The 23254-nt window shown below is 37.2% G+C and overlaps 2 protein-coding genes and 2 long non-coding RNA genes across 4 annotated transcripts; 1 reads left to right on the forward strand and 3 right to left on the reverse strand.

The window, feature by feature from the left end:
- Positions 1–1268: 1268 nt before the first annotated feature.
- On the forward strand, positions 1269–3600 carry LOC110802305 (uncharacterized). Its single transcript, XM_056843838.1, has 2 exons — positions 1269–1729; positions 2832–3600. Exon 2 carries the CDS (start codon positions 2887–2889, stop codon positions 3283–3285), a length of 399 nt encoding a protein of 132 aa, XP_056699816.1. The 5' UTR covers positions 1269–1729; positions 2832–2886; the 3' UTR covers positions 3286–3600.
- A 2770-nt stretch (positions 3601–6370) lies between these two features.
- Positions 6371–23158, reverse strand: LOC130472531 (uncharacterized). The gene is made up of 4 exons (XM_056843837.1): positions 23003–23158; positions 22198–22280; positions 20155–20433; positions 6371–6771 (listed from the first exon to the last, which is right to left on the reverse strand). The coding sequence occupies exons 1-4, from the start codon at positions 23018–23020 to the stop codon at positions 6732–6734; spliced, it is 420 nt and encodes a 139-aa protein (XP_056699815.1). The 5' UTR covers positions 23021–23158; the 3' UTR covers positions 6371–6731.
- On the reverse strand, positions 8045–10600 carry LOC130472533 (uncharacterized). The gene is made up of 5 exons (XR_008933058.1): positions 10318–10600; positions 10166–10232; positions 9961–10068; positions 9336–9400; positions 8045–8380 (listed from the first exon to the last, which is right to left on the reverse strand). It is a non-coding gene; the product is annotated as an uncharacterized lncRNA (long non-coding RNA).
- LOC130472532 (uncharacterized) lies at positions 16980–19805 on the reverse strand. The gene is made up of 5 exons (XR_008933057.1): positions 19527–19805; positions 19375–19441; positions 19170–19277; positions 18545–18609; positions 16980–17589 (listed from the first exon to the last, which is right to left on the reverse strand). It is a non-coding gene; the product is annotated as an uncharacterized lncRNA (long non-coding RNA).
- Positions 23159–23254: the final 96 nt, after the last annotated feature.

The raw sequence follows: 23254 nt of genomic DNA on the forward strand, positions 1-23254 counted from the left end.
AATAACTATATTGATGTGATACACTGATAGATACACATAGACTCATACACATCCTAAAACCATAAAAGTGAAGAAAATCAAATTTAAGGATACTTTCCGTTATACGAAATATTTAATTAAGAAACAAATCAACTTTAATCATACTTATTGCCTTAGTTAAGTCGAATTCAATTTAGGTCAATATTACATTTCATATTTATATAGTATATAATTATATCAAAAACCGCTATATCGAATCATATCAAGTTGTTTGGTTTAGGCCATTTTCTTTTCACCTTATTCTTATTAATGATTACTTATTCTTGTTAAAATTAGACAAGATCAGAACATATACGAAAAATTCAGACCAAACAAGATTAGAAAAACAAAAATTACTCAGAGAAAATATTCAGATCAGACCAGATCAACACAAGAAATATCAAATTAGATTAGGCTGGATCAAGAAGAATTAGATTAGACTAAACCATGAAGAATCAGATCAAACCAAAACAAGAAGGATTAAATCAGGTAAAAAAAATAATTCAAACCAAACCAGACCCGACGAAAAAGAACCGAACTCTTACTTAAAGATGGTTGTGGGCGGGCTGGCCCTACACGAAAAAAGCCCGGCCCGGCACAGCACGAAAAATGCACGACCTTACACGGGCACGAAGTCGTGGGCCGTGGGCCTTAATTTTTTAGAAAAGCACGACAAGGCACGACACGACTCGACCCGGCACGACACGACTCGAATCGACACGACAAAGCACGCTAAATTTAGTAAAATTAGCCTTATGCACGACGGGCCAACCTAACCCGACACAAAAGCCCGTGGGCCTGGGCCCTGATTTGAACTTTTCAGCCCGACACGGCACAACACGATACAATGCGGGTCTGGCGTGGGCCCGGCCCGGTTAGGCCCACGGCCCGAAGACTCAACCAGAATCCCGACCCGGCCCGAGTTACCCGACCCACGACCATCTTTACCCTTACTTTCACCGCCCAAAAATGAAACCCACTAGTCCAATTATCCAATTCTTCATTGTCCAAAAGTTCAAAATGTACTCATTCATTGAACTTTAACCCCCCTCATCCTTTCTAGCTTCCCTCCAAGAGTCCCAACTCCAAAGTCCTACCCTTAATTCCTAGTCAAAGTGACCTTAATTTCATTTCACATTTACACATTTTCTTACTCTCATCACACCTAGTCAAAGTGACCTTAATAACATTACACATTTACACATTTACACATTTACACATTTTGTTACTCAAATCACAAATCACAAATCTCAAATCTCAAATCACAAATCACCAAAGTGGTAAATATTACAGTCCACATTTTCTACACAAACCAGCAACACCAAGATATCCCCTCCTCCTTCCCTCCTTCACTCTTTCTCTCTCTCATTCTTCATCACTTTCTCTCTCCTCCTCATCTCTCTCTCTCTTTTTGGGGCTCCTCATTTCTTGCATCATCTAAAATCCATCTTTGTTCCTTCTTATTCTCCTCGAATCTCACACTAATAATCTTCTCCCAAGATTCATTCATATTTCATACTTCTTTCTTTTTTATTCCAACTTTTCTGATCTGGGTTTCCAAGATTACACTTCTAGAATCACAAATACTTCAAAAAGGTTCAATCTTTGGGTTGATTTTGAACTGGGGTTTTCTTTTTTGCACTAATTGATGATTTAAATTCATGGGTTTGTGAAGAATATGTGCAGAGATTGTTCTACTACCCAGTTCATGGTTAGTCTCTCCTTCTTCTTCCTCTGTTTAATTGTTTTTATTTTTCATTAATTAATGATTTTTTGAGTTCTTCTGATTGAACTTAATTACATCTGTTGACTACTCTGCAAATTATGGATCTATTGAATTAATTCTGCTAATAGTTTGTAATTTTTGTTTTTCTTGGAATTTGTGTGGCTTATTTTGCAAGATACTGTTCTTTATCTACTTGATTTGACGATTTATTATTCAAGATTTCTGAGGGTTTTTCAACTGATAATCACTAATCTTTTGCCTTGTTTAATTGATTTTAAGCTTAATATTCTGTTGAAATTTAATGGTATGTTCTTGGTACATCATAATCATGTGCTATTCAGATTTCAAGATTGAATCAAATAAAAATGAGATTCTGATGGATGTTAGATTATATTATCTTTGAATACCAGTTTAATTATATATGCATGTAGGATTTTTGATGTGTTAATTCAGAGTACTGTGAGTTTGATTTCAGGATTCAAGTCTAAAATCATGTAAAATTTGTGACTAATTTTGTTTTTGAGCTGGGATTTATTTAATTTGCATCAACTATGATTTCAGTGATATGTACTCTTTTACTTCACTTTCCGTACGGTTCCTTATCACTGTTCGTGTTAGCCGACCCCAAATCATTTGTGACCAGGGCTTGGTTGTTGTTGTTATTGTTATTGTATGATTTCGTTCCGCATACCGTTCTTTACGATGGTTCATGTTAGCCGACCCTGAATCATTTAGGACTAAGTGTTCTATTGTGTTCACCTTATTTCCACTCATTTTAGGAAAAATGAGTTCCGTTAAGTTTAGATTAGTTCAGATAAGATAAGTTCAAAAAAAATAATTTGTGTTGACCAAGTACAATTTATAACTAAAGCAACTTTTGATAAGTTCTAATAAGTTCAGATAAGATAAGTTCATAAAAAATATGTGAAAATCGGGTGAATAGAACGCACCTAAGGCTTGGTTGTTCTTGTTCTTGTATGATTTCAATGATGTGTGTATTTTGAGTTGAACTGTGAAGCGTTCTAGATATTCGAGCTTTATTTAATTGATTAATTGGGATTGAATTTAGCTTATTCATGTTTGACAGATATATCAATTCATTGCTTGAATCTGCATCATTTGTGTGAGGAGTTTGAGGAGTTATGGGAAGAGGAAGAGGGAAAGGGAAGAAGCTAACCGTTACAAGCCACGATGATCCAGGAAGTGGCGAAGAGGAGAAGATTCCTGCTCAAAAAAGAAGAGGAAGACCTCAAAAGCCGTTGAAGGACAACGAGATCGACGAAGAAGAGTTACTCAAAATAGAAGAGGAAGATAGTGAGAACACAACAACAACCGCCATAGACAACGGTAAGAAGAGGAAAAGAAGCTCCCCATCAAAGGAGAAGTCCAGTTCAGTGAAAGAAGATAACAACAACAACAACAATGTTGTTGGAGCTACTTTAGTTTCAGATCTTTCAAACAAGCCTACCGGTTTCCGGCATATAGGGAGCCGCAGGAAAAACAAGCCTCGTCGAGCAGCTGAGGTCGGGGTTGAGTGCTAGTGGCATAACAAGCGGGTTGGGTTGGTGCGGGTCACTAGCGGGGCGGATCATTAGTTGAGCGAGTCTGAGCCCGGTTTTGTCGAAGGATAGAATTCTACTTGGGCTCGAGAGTTATCCGGTAAGGCATGCCTGAAACCGAAACCTTTTTTTCAGGTTTTTGCATTCTTTTGGTCATTTGCCCTAACATTTTGGCTTCTTTTATATTATTAGTAACCTCTTTCATTTTTTTTATACTTCTTGTAATCTTTCACAATGACTATGACAATTGACATGTTCATTAGCTGGTTTTTTAGTATTCCAATCATTTTTTTGCTACATTTTGAGCCTTATTGATATCACGATACCGAGTATGCGCGAATGCACCTATGCTACTGCCTGGCTTTATAGACCGAGTTCTGTTTTTCCTGAAATTTCTGGTTTCATAAACCTCTGGAAAATCTTGAATCATCTCCCAACATATTCATGTTCATGTTCATGTTTTTGTTTTCAAGTTTGGTTCCATGTATCATTATCATCTCCCTACAAGTTGATGTTTTTGTTTTCGAGTTGTTTACGTGCATCATTTTCTCATTTGATGGTTACATGACATTCTGGTATAATCTGGTTTGGTCTGGTTTGGTCTGAATGTTTTCTGTAGCTAACGACATTAGTATGATACGTTGTTGCCTCTTTGTAAGGCTCAAGCTATACCTTTCAGTGAGAATTGAACTGTCAGAAAATTAGGATAAAATTTGGACCACAATTAGCTTGTTTGTGAACTGTGATTTAGGGACCAGCATATATTATTATGGAGTATAACGACGTTTACGCTTTGATTAAGATGTTGCTTGCACTTGTGATGCAAATCTTGGAATCAAAGTATGGTAGTGTTCTTTAATCTTTATGATAATGTTCTTTGATTTAACATGCAACTAGGGCAACAAAGGGATGATAATGTTCCTTTTGTGATTGATAATGCCCTTCTGTGTAGGACACTAGTTTCTTTGTTGCTTAGGCCCACAGTATTAGCCCGTTGGGCTCCGTAGCTCACGAAAGGGCCTCGTATGCCTTCTTAGTAAGTAGAGCTATCAAATCGGGAACTCGTGTTGGGTTGTTGCTTAGGCCCACATTATTAGCCCGTTGGACACCGTAGCCCACGAAAGGGCCTCGTATGCCTTCTTAGTAAGTAGAGCTATCAAATCGTGAACTCGTGTTTGGTTGTTGCTTAGGCCCACATTATTAGCCCGTTGGGCTCCGTAGCCCACGAAAGGCCTCCTACACCTTCTTAGTAAGTAGAGCTATCAAATCGAGAACTCGTGTTGGGTTGTTGCTTAGGCCCACATTATTAGCCCGTTGGACACCGTAGCCCACGAAAGGGCCTCATATGCCTTCTTAGTAAGTACAGCTATCAAATCGGGAACTCGTGTTGGGTTGTTGCTTAGGCCCACATTATTAGCCCGTTGGACACCGTAGCCCACGAAAGGCCCTCCTACTCCGTCTTAGTAAGTAGAGCTATCAAATCGGGAACTCGTGTTGGGTTGTTGCTTAGGCCCACATTATTAGCCCGTTGGACACCGTAGCACACGAAAGGCCTTCCTACGCCTTCTTAGTAAGTAGAGCTATCAAATCGGGAACTCATGTTGGGTTGTTGCTTAGGCCAGGTTGGGTTCGGGTTTCGTTTCAGGTTGTCCCAAAAAAGTATCATAAATAGTGTAAAACTTGATATTATTACGAAACATGACAAAAATGGGTCAATCAGGTTGAATTTGGGTCATTCGGTTTAGGTCGGGTTTGGATTTTCCTCAGTAACTCCAGGTCGGTTTCGAGACAGGTTATCGGGCCGGGGATTGTCAGTTCGAAGTCGCGCTTTGCAAAAAAAAAGGCTTGGCTCTTAACAAAATTGTAAACTTTACCGAACAATTCGTAAATTTTGTTTAATCACCCGATACGTGCCCTTGGGTACACCTAACTCTAGATCGTTATCACAGTACGAGTACGAAACAAGTCTCGAGTACGCGATCTTTCGAATCGTACTAGAAGACAAAATAGATTTGAAAGTAGAATAAGGACATGTTTGGTTGATTTAGATAATCTACCAAGAGAAAGGGAGTTGGATCTGGTGTAAGTATTTAAAAGATTAGTAAATCCTCCAACCAAACAAAATTTATGTTTTTGGAGTTTAACAAACAACAACCAGTACTTTTTACACGTTTATGTATTCAACTTGTTTCCTGTTTCTTGCCGACGACTTTTATTGTTTACTTTGTGGTCCAAATTTCATTACTTTCATTTTTTTTTTTACGGAGTAGTTTTTTTTAACCTATTCATAGTACGGATTATCATTTTTTTTACCTTCATTTTGATATTGGAATTTGTCTTTACTTAGATGAGGTAAGTTTAGAAAAGTTCGACAAGTTTCACTCAACAAATATGCGTCAAACATAAGTTATATAATTAGTTCAGAGAAAATAAGTTTAAATTAGACGGTACGTAAAAGGTCATAGAAGCTTAAATAATATTTCATACGTTGAGTACAAAATAAGTCGAACAGAGCATATCTGAGAAAGTAAAAGTTGATCTTATACTCCATTCTCACCATCACCAACGTACTTTCTAATAAGGTCATACTTCGTATTATGTTGTTATTGAGTTATTGTATATTATTTTTCAGATAAAATAAGTTTTTTCAATTAAGATAAAATAAATTCAGATAAGATAAACGTAGAGAAAATAAGTCGCATATAACGAAGCCTAAATGGAAGTTCGTATAGAAGAAAAAAGTTGCTCAAGGAGAAGTAATTGCTCATGGGCCAAGCATGCGGGCTTCCCTTAAAAACCCATCATTTATTATTGGATATTTTAAGGTAACAAGCCCATAAACTTCATAATTCGATCACCTCCTAACTTCCCAAGACATTAAACATAAGGTCATCAAAAGCTGACCAGATCCAACCGATTTTCGACAAAAATCGAAGTGACTCGGAAAAAAAAATTCACACATTCAATCCGTATAAGCACAATAACCTCGTACAACTACATTATCTGATTATACTCGAACCGATTATACCCAATCCGTAATCAACCAATGACCAGATTTGACACCCTATTTAAACGTAACACAATTTATGGATTTATTATGATGAAACTAACAAACATTGTACATTAGGGAGGTGACCTTCCAAAGAATAATTTTACTTCTTCTAAAGGCGATTTCCTTGTAAATATGTAAATTATCCTTGGAAGAATCATTTGCCTATACGTCGTACTACGTATATTTTTAAGTACTACGTATATTGTTAAGCAACGAACAAAAATTACGAAAGAAAAGAAAGAAACCATGTACTGTATACTTGTATGGTTTCTTTTCTTTCCTTTGATGATATTTACAAGTAGAATGATGTTTCTAATATATTTATGGTTGATCAATAATTCAATATATGATCAAGAACTTGTAGCATCCAATAAGCTCAGAACTTGACCGATTCCAACGTTTCTGCATGCCTTGACCTACACAAATATATTAGACCGTAAATTGATAAATAAATAGTTACATATATATGAGGCTATGAACATACGTGCATGATGCCTAATAAAATGGTAGTAGATAGTATGTAAATATGGACGTGGGCCGGTCTGGTCCGAGCTACGACACGTCCCAACACGAAAAAAAGCGCGGACCAACACGAGCACAATGTCGTGGGATGGGTTCGGGCGTTTTTGTGTGGAAAAAGCACAACACGACAAGACACATTAAATTGTGTGAAATTGGCTTAGCACGAAAGCCCGACCTGGCACGAGGCATGTAGGCTTGGGCCATGCATGGACAACTAGCTTTTTCAAAAATTTGGTATGGCCCAACTAGGCATGTACCAAGTGGGCTTGGTGTGGCTTGGGCCATTTAGGCCCAATAACACACAGATTCAACATGAAGGTCAATCCGACCCACATCCATCTTTAATTGTACATATTTGTTTCGCTTTTTTCAAAACTTTTGACCCGACCCAACCCGGCCAACATGTATCAAGTACGCTTGGTTGAATCAAACCCATGTTAGGCCCAAGAAACATGGGATTGGCCCAAAGCACAACCCAACCCAACCCGACCCACATCCATCCAGGGCCAGTCCCGACATTTTAGGGGCTCAGGGCGAATCACGATAAAGGGGGCCCCTTATATATGGTGCAAGGTCTTAAAATATCCACCGTATGTCCATATTATATATGGAGTTTCGAGTATATTTATTTCTCCTTTAAATACTTGAACCATGTTTAACAACATATATGAATATAAAATGTCATATATAAAACAATTAGCTATGCAAAATAAAATATATAAATAATACTTACTACATACTTCATATTTCTTAATGACACAATGTTTAAAAATTTGCACATACATAGAAAATCAAAACGTTAAAAAAATGTTCACATAAATTAGGCTATGGGGTTTCAAACCCATGTTGCCTACAAGGCATTAAAAGGATTCAACCAACATTTCATATTTAATAACTGCGTTTATCATTTATTTGACTTATAACCCAATTGTATAATTTGGGGCCCCTTGCCCTCGGGGGCCCTGGGCGGCCGCCCCTCATTTCAACCCCCAGGGCCGGGCCTGCATCCATCTTCAATACAGGTCATACGCACTTTGTGTAGATATTGCCGTTAATAGGGTTAGGAATGGTTTCTTGGCCTTTGTCTTGGTGTGGCATGGGCCCATTCAGGGCCAAGGCACGTGGTTTGGCACGAACCCAACTTTTATAGTACCTACTTTGTAACACCCCGACAATTCCCATTTTCTAAAATAACCTCTTTTTAAATATAACTGTAGGGAATTATCAAAGTATTATCGCCCGTGTAAAAACGTACGGCTTATTCAGAATTTTGCAGCGGAAAACATAAAACTAACTTTTGGGTTCATAATTAATCTATTACATATTAGGTCCAAAACAATTAACTGAAATAAGGAAATACGAATAGTACGACAAGTTTCAAATTCAAGTTAACAAATTGAATCACTTAATTAAACAAATAGAACTACAAGCTCTCTAATCCCGATCCCAATGATGCATCATCTTCAAACCTGTAGATGGGCAATGCTTATTGATCCTTAGAGACTGCTCACCAGAAATGGGTCATCACAGGATCAATAAGGCATAGCCATGATCAACACACACAAACAAGCACGTAATCAGCAAAGCTGAGTACTACATACTAAAGCAATAAAAATCCTAACATGATACTATTAAACATAATTAAGGGCAAACAAAGCATGATAATCTAACGACCATACCTAACTAGACTAAGCTAGACTGGACTAGACTTTTTATAACAATAACATTATTTTAATTTAAATAGGCAATGGACCGAGTTTTCTAGCTAGGCGAGGTACGGGCGCGACTCCGTAACCTCAGTGACCTGCGATATCGAGGAACGTTTGACTGAAAATAGGACGCGGTGATCAATCCGGTCCGAATGAAAGGCCATGGGCTACCACCATGAACCCCAACTCCTGTTTGTCCGTCACTTTAGACGTGCACAGTCTAAAGCTATTGCTACTCAGTTTCACTTTACATGATTTACAAATTGACACCCTGTTATGACTCAACAATCACATAAGGCATGCAACTCACATTTATTTATAACTGTTTTTATCTTGGAATTGAGTAAGTGATCACAAAGGCATCTAACAAGACTCATTCCAATTAACTCCAATCTTTTCTTTAATACTAATTAACCCCTGAATATGGGTATAAGGTTTCAACTTACTAAATGAGGTCCTCCGCCCTCATAAAGTAGTGAAAAGCTAAAAAGGGAACAACAATTAATTGATCTGAATTATATACTAAACAATCTAGCGTTCCCAATCAAACATGTTTGCATCAATCTTCCATACTAACATGTTAAAATCCTCAAAATGCAATAAAGGTTTAATATGTTCATCCAACAGTATCAAACATGCAGTTTCAACCCGACTAAGTTCATCAACAACATTAACATAACCAGGTTCATCAATAATACACATGGTTTCAACAATTAGCACACATTCCAAGCACACAGGTATGTACGTACCTTGTGTAAACAAACTGATAGGCCACTTTAACACTTTCAAAAGTCGCCTAAAGAGAATTCTCCGCCTAAAACAACCAATAAATAATCTCAATCAATTTCTGATCATTGACAACCATAATAAAGCATTCTAATTGCATCCTAAGCATATTTAGAACTTTCCCCAATATCAAAACTTAAACATTTGATTTCCTAGAATCATAATTGTTGAATTAGTTATTGAAATTCGTTGAAAACTTTTGCAAACATCGTACTTTAAATTTTCCGCACTATAGATTCATTTAAAAGCTTCACCATGGTCAATCTACGTCCCTAGTACATTGAAACAACAAATTTAATAATCCATACTCGACCTACCATGATTTACAATCATAAAAACCTTGAATTTCATACTTTAATCAATCAAAAAACTAATATTTCAATGCATTTATATAATCTGAAAATAAAATAATATTGTTTAAATTATAATATACGAATCTGAAAATTAATAATTCAATTACGCACGTGTAAAAATCTGAAATTTGCAAATTAAACCATGAGACTTATAATCTAAATTCAAGAATCATAATTTAAGCTAAAAATATATATAATTAAGACATTCAATTAGTCTAGGGTTTAAGGGTTTAACCGAATAAGGGAAGGGGGAGAACTGCCGGCGACGAGGAAGGCTGGGCGGCACGCGGCGGTGCGGCGAGGAAGGCTGGGCGGCACGCGGCGGTGCGGCGAGGTGGTGTTGCTGGCAAAACAATCAAGGCATGGTTTGAGAGCCATGAAAAGGAAACGAAAGAAAGGAAAACACGACGGGAGAACGGAAATAAGGAGGAGGAATCTACCGTGCAAGGGTGGACGACGAGGACGGCGGTTATTGCCGAACCACGAGCGCTCAGCGTGGTGGTGGTGCTGTGCGAGAACAAGAACCGGTTGAGGAGGAGATCAAGAAAACGAACAAGAGAAAGAGAACGACAAGAGAGAAGGTGGGCGTTACCAGTGGCGACGGGATGCCGGTGACGTGCTGGTGGGTCCGGCGGCGTGAGCAGCGGCAGCAAGGAGGAGGGTGTTGAGGGTTTGGTGCTTGTTACGTGAACAGTGAAGGAGCAAGAGGAGGTTTTTTTTTTTTTTTTGTGTTTCTTTGGGTTCACGTGCATTAGAAAAGGGGAGGGAGTATTTTTATTGGTTTGGGCTTTTACCCAATTGGGCTAGGAGTAGGGTTTAGGTTATTGAATCCGAAATGGTTAGGGTTGCTTGCTAATTTCAATCGAACGTGATTTCGAAATTCGAATTCGTTTTAACGTAAAATTCAAAAATACATTTTGATTTCATAAATCATTAAAATTATTCAAAATGAAATAAAATAATTATATTTTAATTACACATTCATTTCTGAAATCCGTAAATTATATTTAAATGTATTAATATACGTTAAAATATATAAACAAAATATATAAAATTACGGGGGATTACAATCTACCCCTCTTAAAAGAAGTTTCGTCCCGAAACTTGACACGAAAATTCACATATCTTTCCAAACTTTTCAACTTATTCTTATTGTAGAAGCACTTTGTGCCACTCTTGTTCACTCTTTTGCCAACACAGAGTTACTTGCAATATTCAAGAACACATTTTCTTATGCGGAGAATCTATTTACTTGCATCAACATGTAGAAGTGGCTAAAAATAAGCATAAAATGCATAAAAATACCATAAAAATAGGTAAAAAGCGCGAATTTCTATCGCATTCTACCCCCCTTAAAGAAAACGAGTTACGCCCTCGTAACTCACCTCAGGAAATAACTCTGGATACTTGATCTTCATTTCAGCTTCGGCTTCCCACGTTGCCTCTTCGTACTCGTGGTTTGACCAAAGCACTTTCACTATGCTGACGTCCTTATTGCGTGTACTACGCACTTTTCTATCAAGGATTTTCACAGGCCTTTCTTCGTATGTGAGGCTACTATCGATCTGGATTCTCTCAGGCTCTAAGATATGACGCTCATCAGGGATATAGCGCTTTAGTTGGGAAATGTGAAACACGTCGTGCATCTTTTCGAACTCCATTGGCAAGGCTAACTTGTAAGCTACTTTCCCTATTCGTTGCAGAATCTCATATGGGCCTACATACTTGGCACTTAGCTTCCCCTTTTTCCCGAATCTCATCACACCCTTGGTTGGTGATACTTTCAAGAACACTTTATCACCTACTGCAAATTCATCATCTCTTCTTTTCAGATCAGCATAACTCTTTTGCCTATCCTGGGCAGCTTGAATTCTAGCCTGAATCATTTTTACATTCTTGACAGTCTCCTCAATGAATTCCGTTCCCAAGATTATATTTTCACTGAAATCATTCCAGCAGGTGGGACTTCTACATTTTCTCCCATATAGTGCCTCAAAAGGTGCCATCTTAATGCTTGCATGGTAGCTATTGTTGTATGAGAATTCGATCAAGTCTAGATGGTCTTCCCAACTACCCTTAAAGTCAATCGCACAAGCCCTCAACATATCTTCCATAGTCTGGTTTGTTCTCTCAGTCTGACCATCGGTTGCAGGGTGGAAAGCAGTGCTCATTTTCAAAGTTGTCCCAAGGTTCAACTGGACCTTTTGCCAAAATTTCGAGAGGAATCTTGAATCACGGTCTGAGATAATATCGGTTGGGACCCCATGCAACCTCACTACATGCTTAATGTATGTCCTTGCAAGCTGTTTCTTTTTCCAAGTCTCTTTAATCGGAATAAACACGGCTGATTTTGTTAGACGATCCACAATCACCCAAATGGTATCATTTCCGTTCTTTGATCTAGGCAAGGCAGTAACAAAATCCATAGAAATGGAATCCCACTTCCATCCAGGCACTTCTAAAGGTTGAACTTTCCCCATGGGTCTTTTGTGGTCTATTTTGACTTTCTGACAGGTTAGGCATCTAGACACAAACTCAGCAACTTCCCGTTTCATATTAGGCCACCAATAGATTTGTTTCAGGTCTTTGTACAATTTGTCACCCCCAGGGTGCACAGAATATGGAGTATTATGCCCCTCATCCATAAGACGTCTCTTGAGTTCTTCACACTTCTGTGGTACACACCATCTCCCTTTGAACCTCAAACTACCATCCTCATGAATCTTGAAATCTACTTCTTTCCCTTGACCCATCTTTTCTTTGATTCTCTCTAGGCACTCATCCCCGGCTTGACTTTCTCTAATCTCCTCGAATATAGACAACCCCAATGATAATGCGCTCAGTTTTGCTTTGGTTTCCCCAGGGTTTACTATTTCCAGGCTAAGTCTCTGCATGTCTCGACACAACTCTTCAGGCACTACCAAGACATTCATACTATGGCTAGATTTTCTACTCAATGCATCGGCAACTACGTTTGCTTTCCCCTCATGGTACTGGATGTTCAAATCATAGTCTTTGATCAACTCTAACCATCTTCTTTGTCTCATGTTGAGATCTTTCTGGGTGAAAATGTATCTTAGGCTTTTGTGGTCTGTGAAGATCTTACATGTTGCCCCATAGAGGTAATGTCTCCAAATTTTCAAAGCGAAAACAATCGCAGCTAGCTCTAGATCGTGGGTAGGGTAATTAGCCTCATATGGTTTTAATTGACGCGACGCATACGCAATCACCTTCCCATTTTGCTGTAATACACACCCCAACCCATTCTTCGACGCATCACTATACACCTCAAACCCTTCATTCCCATCAGGCAAGGTTAAAACAGGTGCTGAGGTTAAACGCTCTTTGAGAATTTGGAAGGCTTCCTCACATTTTTCGCTCCACTCAAATTTTGATTCTTTCTTCATCAAGTTGGTTATGGGTCTTGCTATCTTTGAGAAATCTCTCACAAATCTCCTATAATACCCAGCTAGACCTAAGAAACTCCGAATATCAGACACATTCTTCGGGGTAGGCCACTCACTCACAGCTTGAATCTTGGCAGGATCCACAGAGACTCCTTCCTTTGACACATAATGCCCCAAAAATGCTACCTTTTCCAGACGGAACTCGCACTTAGAGAACTTTGCATACAACTGGTTCTTCCTAAGCGTCTCCAAGATAACCCTCAAATGTTCGTCATGTTCCTTTTCATTCCTCGAATAGATCAGAATATCATCAATGAATACCACCACAAACTTATCTAGGAACTCATGGAAAATCCTATTCATCAGGTCCATAAAGATGGCGGGTGCATTGGTTAACCCAAAAGGCATTACTGTAAACTCATAATGGCCATAACGAGTCCTAAATGCAGTCTTAGGAATGTCTTTTTCAGCTACCCTCAATTGGTGATATCCCGAACGCAAATCAATCTTTGAGAATACACTTGCCCCGTTCAACTGGTCAAACAGGTCATCTATCCTAGGCAAAGGATATTTGTTTTTGATTGTTACGTTGTTCAACTCCCTATAATCAATACATAGCCGCATACTCCCATCTTTCTTTTTGACAAACAATACTGGAGCTCCCCACGGTGATGCACTAGGCCTAATGTACCCCTTGTCGAACAAGTCCTGCAATTGTATTTTTAACTCACTCATTTCTGGGGGTGCCATCCTATAAGGTGCTTTGGATATAGGTGCAGTTCCGGGATTTAATTCTATGGTAAATTCAAGGGTTCTAGCCGGTGGCATACCCGGAATCTCATCCGGAAATACATCTACAAATTCTCTTACGATTGGGACATCCCCTATCTCTACCCCAACTTTCTTACTCACATCTTGGACACTACAGAAAAATAGTTCACACCCTTTATTGACCAGTTTCCTCACTTGTAATGCGGAGATCACCCCAAAGTTCCCAGACTTCCCAAAACGTCTATATGATATTGATTTCCCAGTAGGGTTCTTTAGGCTTACTTTCTGAATCTCGCAGTCTATCCTGGCCTTGTATAAGCTTAGCCAATCCATCCCCAGAATCACATCTAGGTCCCCCAAACTAAATTCTATCAAATTAGATGGAAAAGTGCAATCTTTTATTTTCAAAGGCAAGTTCTTAAATAATTTCGTACACCTTATTGTTGCACCATTAGGCATACTAACAGGTGAATCAATTGCCTCAAAATCTACTAACTTCAAATTTTTAACAATAGAGGTCGAAATAAAAGAATATGTTGCCCCTGAATCAAACAATGTTTTAACAGGTAAGGAGTTGATAGAGAAAGTACCCGAAACTACGTCTGCAGAACGTTCAGCTTCATTTCTACTCATTACGAACAGCTTTCCGGGAGCCTTGATGTTATTGTTGTTTCCATTGGCAGGTTTGTTTTGGTTTCCCTGGTTGTTTGGTGCCCCAGCAGGCTTCGAACCTTGGTTCCCCGAATGGTTAAACCCTGGTTTCCCTTGGTTACTACTCCCACTACCATTCTGCTCTCTCTTCTGCTTTGTAAAGCACTCATACTCTCTATGCCCCTTCTTACGACAGTAGTTGCAAGTCACCAATTCCCCCTTACAGTCCTTCCCAGGGTGATTGTTGTTGCACATCTTACAGTGATGCACTCTGTTAGGCTGGTTTTTGTTGGTGTAGTTATTCCCCTGGTTATTCCTTCCCTGAAAGTTGCCATTACCATTACCATCCCCATTTCCATTTCTATTCCTTTTGAAGTTCCCCTGACTTCCCCCAGCATTAAACTCTTTCCTTTTATCCCCAACAACAATGTTCTTTTTGTCCCTCCTGGTCTGCAGGCCATAAATATGGGCAGCTCTCCCATACACAATGTCTAAGGACGTAAAGGTTTCCCCGCCTAATCCCAGTTGGATTTCATCGGTTAACCCCTGTTCAAACCTCTGAGCCTTTAGTTCCTCAGTAGCTACCACCTCAGGTGCAAACCTCGACAAAGCTATAAACTTACTGTAGTATTCAGCGATGGTCATATTCCCCATCCTAAGGTTGATAAATTCCTGGGCTTTCTGCTTCCTCATAAAAGGAGGATAGAACTTCCCCCTCAAGGCAACAATAAAAGAATCCCAATTGAATCCCTCAGCAGCGCTTAGTCTAGTGCCATTTTCCCTCCACCAAAGGTCGGCCTCATCTTTCAGGTAGAGGACAGCTTGGCCTACTTTCATATGCTCAGGACAGTTTACCGCCCCAAATAGTTTCTCAAATTCCCTGATCCAGTTTTCAAGGAAGGTGGGGTCTGCCTGCCCCTTAAAGTATGGTGGCTTAACTTTCGCAAGCCTTTCAAACATGTCCCCTGCAGAATCGGGACGCTCAGTTCTTTCCTGGGTTAGTTTTTCCGCCAAGAGGCGAATAGCAGCAGCTAGGTCACTATTATTGGCCATCCTAGAGCGCGACCTGAAATTAATATGCTCTAGTTCAAGTTCGAAACTTTACTTACATTATCCTCTAGCAATGCAATATCACATTAACATTCAAAATGCACACGAAATGAACAATCATGCAAAACATTCAACTGAGAGACAAGGAATAACTTCAATCATCACGAATAATAAGTTAGAATAAAAGAAGAAAACATTCCATTTGCGTGCCCGTAAAACTCTGATCTTTTAGATAGTCAATAATCTAGCTTTTATTCCTCAGAAGAATGTCAATAACAATCCTAAATATTAACACACACCTGTTCTCAAAATGACGTAAAAAGGTTCTACGATATAACATAAACTATGGTTGGGCGGATTGTCCAACATTTTTCTCACACACAACTAAATATGTAAGCAAAGCTAAAGGGAAACGTCATCAGACTTGTCCTTTGATTCGCTATAACCTTCTAGGGTGAATAACTCATATTTAAGTTCATCATCGTCATCCATATCAAAATAATAAGCTTCTTTTCTTGGCCTAGAGGATCTTCGTAGACCTTGAAGTTGATGATTAGCTTCCTCAGGCTCAGGCTCAGGTTCAGGTTCATGTTCGGGCTCAAACTCAAACTCAGGTTCAACCTCCAATTCATGTTCGAATTCAAACTCAAATTCTTGTTCGAACTCAAACCCAAATTCATGCTCAAACTCAGGCTCCGAATCGCTTTCAGGTCTCAAAACAGCTTGATAAATATCGACTCTAGTTTGCCCTCTAGCACGATCAAATTCACGAAGGGCTTCATCATCACTATCAGGTTCTCCTGCTCTTAAAACTCGACGCAAAACAAGTTCATGGCTGGTGTAACTGTTAATGTCAGACTCGTAATCCATTTCATTTTCATCATCGCTTAGAACAATAGGGTTAGAATTGCTCCCTATTCTATTTCCTTGTATGCCAGACATGATTAGTGATCTATAACAATTAAACATAGTTTCTATGTTAGTAATTAGTACTCTCACTTACCGTATGATCCCACAATACACAATAAGTAAGAATATATATATCAATCGCAATGCATAGGGAAGACACGACAGTTAGCAGGTAGAGAAATTACAATCATGTTGACATAATGCATGCACAATGCTTCTATTCTATATGCCTTTTCCTATACTACCCAACTCTCAAAATAATCATAGTATATGCAACATTGAAGCATAAAAGGATAAACAAGAATGATTTATAAGAATTAGATTGATTAAAAGAATAATTATTAAACGATAAATAACTAAATAATTTTTTTTTTTTTTTTTTTTTTTTTTTTTTTTTTTTTTTTTTTTTTTACGGTACTGTAGCAGCAGCAGCAGTAAAATTTTTTTTTTTTTTTTTTTTTTTTTTTTTTTTTTTTTTTTTTTTTTTTTTTTTTTTGAAATATTAATTTAAATTTCAAAAGAATCGAAATACATTTATTCGCATAAAAACGTATTTCAAAGCACGATTCAAGAGTCAATATTAAAATAAATTCAAACATTTCTAGCTAATAACTTTAAATTTATTCACTAGTGTGAAATTACTTTTACATAACTAATTAGTTGGTTAGGCGCCTAAGATATAAAAGGTAGACACGAAATGTCAGTAAAACCTTTAGCTCAAAAATACCACTTTGTAACACCCCGACAATTCCCATTTTCTAAAATAACCTCTTTTTAAATATAACTGTAGGGAATTATCAAAGTATTATCGCCCGTGTAAAAACGTACGGCTTATTCAGAATTTTGCAGCGGAAAACATAAAACTAACTTTTGGGTTCATAATTAATCTATTACATATTAGGTCCAAAACAATTAACTGAAATAAGGAAATACGAATAGTACGACAAGTTTCAAATTCAAGTTAACAAATTGAATCACTTAATTAAACAAATAGAACTACAAGCTCTCTAATCCCGATCCCAATGATGCATCATCTTCAAACCTGTAGATGGGCAATGCTTATTGATCCTTAGAGACTGCTCACCAGAAATGGGTCATCACAGGATCAATAAGGCATAGCCATGATCAACACACACAAACAAGCACGTAATCAGCAAAGCTGAGTACTACATACTAAAGCAATAAAAATCCTAACATGATACTATTAAACATAATTAAGGGCAAACAAAGCATGATAATCTAACGACCATACCTAACTAGACTAAGCTAGACTGGACTAGACTTTTTATAACAATAACATTATTTTAATTTAAATAGGCAATGGACCGAGTTTTCTAGCTAGGCGAGGTACGGGCGCGACTCCGTAACCTCAGTGACCTGCGATATCGAGGAACGTTTGACTGAAAATAGGACGCGGTGATCAATCCGGTCCGAATGAAAGGCCATGGGCTACCACCATGAACCCCAACTCCTGTTTGTCCGTCACTTTAGACGTGCACAGTCTAAAGCTATTGCTACTCAGTTTCACTTTACATGATTTACAAATTGACACCCTGTTATGACTCAACAATCACATAAGGCATGCAACTCACATTTATTTATAACTGTTTTTATCTTGGAATTGAGTAAGTGATCACAAAGGCATCTAACAAGACTCATTCCAATTAACTCCAATCTTTTCTTTAATACTAATTAACCCCTGAATATGGGTATAAGGTTTCAACTTACTAAATGAGGTCCTCCGCCCTCATAAAGTAGTGAAAAGCTAAAAAGGGAACAACAATTAATTGATCTGAATTATATACTAAACAATCTAGCGTTCCCAATCAAACATGTTTGCATCAATCTTCCATACTAACATGTTAAAATCCTCAAAATGCAATAAAGGTTTAATATGTTCATCCAACAGTATCAAACATGCAGTTTCAACCCGACTAAGTTCATCAACAACATTAACATAACCAGGTTCATCAATAATACACATGGTTTCAACAATTAGCACACATTCCAAGCACACAGGTATGTACGTACCTTGTGTAAACAAACTGATAGGCCACTTTAACACTTTCAAAAGTCGCCTAAAGAGAATTCTCCGCCTAAAACAACCAATAAATAATCTCAATCAATTTCTGATCATTGACAACCATAATAAAGCATTCTAATTGCATCCTAAGCATATTTAGAACTTTCCCCAATATCAAAACTTAAACATTTGATTTCCTAGAATCATAATTGTTGAATTAGTTATTGAAATTCGTTGAAAACTTTTGCAAACATCGTACTTTAAATTTTCCGCACTATAGATTCATTTAAAAGCTTCACCATGGTCAATCTACGTCCCTAGTACATTGAAACAACAAATTTAATAATCCATACTCGACCTACCATGATTTACAATCATAAAAACCTTGAATTTCATACTTTAATCAATCAAAAAACTAATATTTCAATGCATTTATATAATCTGAAAATAAAATAATATTGTTTAAATTATAATATACGAATCTGAAAATTAATAATTCAATTACGCACGTGTAAAAATCTGAAATTTGCAAATTAAACCATGAGACTTATAATCTAAATTCAAGAATCATAATTTAAGCTAAAAATATATATAATTAAGACATTCAATTAGTCTAGGGTTTAAGGGTTTAACCGAATAAGGGAAGGGGGAGAACTGCCGGCGACGAGGAAGGCTGGGCGGCACGCGGCGGTGCGGCGAGGAAGGCTGGGCGGCACGCGGCGGTGCGGCGAGGTGGTGTTGCTGGCAAAACAATCAAGGCATGGTTTGAGAGCCATGAAAAGGAAACGAAAGAAAGGAAAACACGACGGGAGAACGGAAATAAGGAGGAGGAATCTACCGTGCAAGGGTGGACGACGAGGACGGCGGTTATTGCCGAACCACGAGCGCTCAGCGTGGTGGTGGTGCTGTGCGAGAACAAGAACCGGTTGAGGAGGAGATCAAGAAAACGAACAAGAGAAAGAGAACGACAAGAGAGAAGGTGGGCGTTACCAGTGGCGACGGGATGCCGGTGACGTGCTGGTGGGTCCGGCGGCGTGAGCAGCGGCAGCAAGGAGGAGGGTGTTGAGGGTTTGGTGCTTGTTACGTGAACAGTGAAGGAGCAAGAGGAGGTTTTTTTTTTTTTTTTGTGTTTCTTTGGGTTCACGTGCATTAGAAAAGGGGAGGGAGTATTTTTATTGGTTTGGGCTTTTACCCAATTGGGCTAGGAGTAGGGTTTAGGTTATTGAATCCGAAATGGTTAGGGTTGCTTGCTAATTTCAATCGAACGTGATTTCGAAATTCGAATTCGTTTTAACGTAAAATTCAAAAATACATTTTGATTTCATAAATCATTAAAATTATTCAAAATGAAATAAAATAATTATATTTTAATTACACATTCATTTCTGAAATCCGTAAATTATATTTAAATGTATTAATATACGTTAAAATATATAAACAAAATATATAAAATTACGGGGGATTACATACTTGGACGCTTTTTTCAAAATTTTCAACCCGACCCAACACGTAACAAGTGGACTTGGAGTCAATCGGGCCCAAGACACACGGGTTAAGCACATAGCCCGACCCGACTCGGCCCGACCCACATCCTTCTTTACTACAGATTCATACGTACCTGGTGTAGATATTGCCGTTAATAGGGTTCGGAATAGTTTCTTGGCCTTTCCCTTGGATATGAGCAACCTTCCTCAAGAAAGAATTGTCCACAAGTCTACCACCATGATTAACAGCTTGCATTGGATTTTCAACTTCATTGATCATTTCTCTTTTCTTCTTGTTCAAGTAAACATTAGGGTTGTGTACTAATTGTTGGTATCCTGTGTGAGAGGCTATGCCCCCTGCTAACATCACAAATCCCATCACTATGTATATGGGTGCCAAATCTGCTTTCATCCTGCATTTTAATTTATAATTCATGTTATCTTTATACACATAGATCAATTCATAGTATATTGGTAGATATGTATTTGTACTTCTGATATAGATTTGTACTTCCTCATTGTAGGTTCGTTTTTTCGCATATCTGATATGTGTGGAAACACACAAATCAAATACTCCCTCCGTCCCATAATATAGTGACCGTTTGACCAAAATCACGGTTATTAAGGTAAAGTATAACATTGATAATAAAAACAATAATTATTTTTTCTTTCAAGATAAAGTACATGTTAGTTGGCTTTTATGGAGAGAGAAATTAGAGATTAAAGGTGTGTACATAATAAATAGGCCTTAAAAAAGACAAAAATCAAGCACATGGGTTGAATAAAAGTCAAAAAATACAATTTTCAAAGTAAAAATTAATGGTTTAAAATAGAAATAGGCACATCATTTAGGGACACCATTTTAGGAAAACAGGCACTATATTATGGGACGGAGGGAGTAAAAGACAAATAGCTAAAAGACAAAAAAGGAAGTATCATTCATGTAAAAAAAGTACCATTCTGTAAAAAAAAAAATACCATTTGTGTTTAGAAAAGTACCATTTAATTGTTTTTTTGTCCTTTTTCCTATTTTGTCTTTTGTTCTGATATGTATTTCCGCGATCCCCATACATATCTGATATGTATTTGTACTTCCTCATTGGTAGATAAGTATTGTCTCCGTTTCTTAAAGTTTTTTTTTTAAAAAAATAGTTACTATTTTCATGGACCTGATGCCAATGCAATCTTTAATTAACTACTCCCCTCGTCCCAAGATGTCCTTTACGTATTCCATTCCGGATGTCCCATAATATTCTTTACATTTCCTTTTATATTATCACATAATTAGTGCTTTAATATTCTATTAAAATTTGTGTCAGGGATTATTTTAACCAGTTAAATTGGTTGGGGGTATATCTCTCTCACACTTTTATATTGGAACATTAAATCTTTTCCATTTTCCCAAGGTCAGGATTTTTATAAAAGGAAAACGTTACAAATTAACGTAATTTCTTGTTTAAATAAAAAAAAAAGAGAAACCTCAATGCACATTAATTAGTCTTTAAATCGCATGCAAAATACCAACGTAAAGAACATTTTGGGACGGAAGGATCATGAGTATTATTATATCCAATTTTGTATATGAGAAAAATAACATATACTCCCTCCGTCCCAGAATAGTTGTTACACTTTCTTGGGCACACAGTTTAATGCGATAAGTAGTAGTGTGGTTATCAATTGTTATTTTATTGAAAAAGTAGATGTGATAGAAGTTAGTAGGGTATTTTTTTAATTGAATGAGAGAAGGTGTGGGGACAAAAAAAAATTAATGGGAAGAGAGATACAATATAATAATTGTGGGGTCATTCCTAATTTAGAAGTGTAACAACTAATCTGGGACGGATGAAAAAGGAAAGTGTAACAACTAATCTGGGACGGAGGGAGTATATAAAAAAGTTGATATATTGAAAATAAATATCGAGAGAAATTTAACAAGATATCACGTGATAATGTTTTGATGATTTCGATCAATAATTAGAATTTATGGTCAAAGTTTTTCTACTTTGAAAGCAGATTTCAAAATGTTAGCAACTTTTAGAAACGTTTGAGCATTATCGTGTTAAATTTGTACTATATTGTCTAATTTTTCTATTAGCTTCTTAAACAAACTGTTCAAGATCCGCAACTAGATGACACAATATATACGAAGTAATCAAGAAATGGAATAAAAGTGTTACCACTTGGGTTTGGGTGTGGGAGCCGTGGTTGTAGAGAATGATCTGGTCTTTTGTTGTTTCATCATTGATCTCATCAAATAACCCTACAAAATACAAATACAAAAGTGTACAAAATTATTAACAATCATTTAATTATCTTTTATCATTTTGACTCCCCAAAAGAAGGGAGAAAGGTGCTACAAATTCCGGGAAAGAAAAAAAAACAAAAAAAAGCATAAGAATCATTTTTCAAATTAATTATAAAATTAATCAACCCAATTTTCATAATTAAATCAAAAGTTTTTTTTAAAACATCTTAACATACAAGAAATAAACAAAACTGAAAAACAACTTATATAGGAGCAAAGTGAGAAGAGTAAAAACTAAGTGCGTTTGAAACTGTTTTGCATGTCTAACTAAGATTAATCAACACAAGAGTATTATGACTACGAGAATTTGTATCTTTAACGACAACCTAATTACGACGGGTCAAAAATCCCGTCGTAAAAACCTTTTGTGACGGGGTTAACAACCAAACAATGACGGGAATAACCGTCGCAAATGTCTTTTACGACGGATTTACGACGAGATTTTCTATTAACGCCGGCCCCCTTTTATGACGGGTTCACGACAGGAAATCCCGTCGCTAATCAACGATTATTGGCCTTTCGCGACGGGATTTTCCGTCGTTAATAGTACAATTTCTTGTAGTGTTATAAGTGATTGATCGATTAACAAGAAATTAGGCTTAATAATTTAAATATTTTCATCGATGGCTACGTAATTGAAGGAATATTGGTTAAACAAAATTAAAAGAAAAACTCACCGATGCCCTATGAGCCATAATTTGTTATCTCTTTGATATGTGTTTCAAAAAAAAGTTTTAACAATTAATCAAAGATGTTTAATTAGATTTATACTCCCCTTAAAAAATAGATTTATACTAATCAAAATTGCATGGAATTTAAAAAATATATATAATATTTTATGATTGGAAAATGAGTATCCATGTGGTTTAATTAAGGCTATAATTTTAAACACCAAGAATAGTTTAGCTAATTGAGCTAATTAAGTTATA

The sequence above is a fragment of the Spinacia oleracea genome, chromosome 4 (genome assembly GCF_020520425.1).
Source record: "Spinacia oleracea cultivar Varoflay chromosome 4, BTI_SOV_V1, whole genome shotgun sequence".
Classification (NCBI taxonomy): domain Eukaryota; kingdom Viridiplantae; phylum Streptophyta; class Magnoliopsida; order Caryophyllales; family Amaranthaceae; genus Spinacia; species Spinacia oleracea.

Excerpts from the sequence above, each read along its gene's own strand:
- LOC130472531 (XM_056843837.1), bottom strand. Across the intron at positions 20,434-22,197 it reads CCCACACCCAAACCCAAGTG|GATGAAAGCAGATTTGGCAC; the intron begins GTAACACTTTTA and ends ATTAAAATGCAG. Across the intron at positions 6,772-20,154 it reads AACGGCAATATCTACACCAG|GTCAAGGCATGCAGAAACGT; the intron begins GTACGTATGAAT and ends ATATTTGTGTAG.
- LOC110802305 (XM_056843838.1), top strand. The coding sequence starts at position 2,887 with ATGGGAAGAGGAAGAGGGAAAGGGAAGAAGCTAACCGTTACAAGCCAC.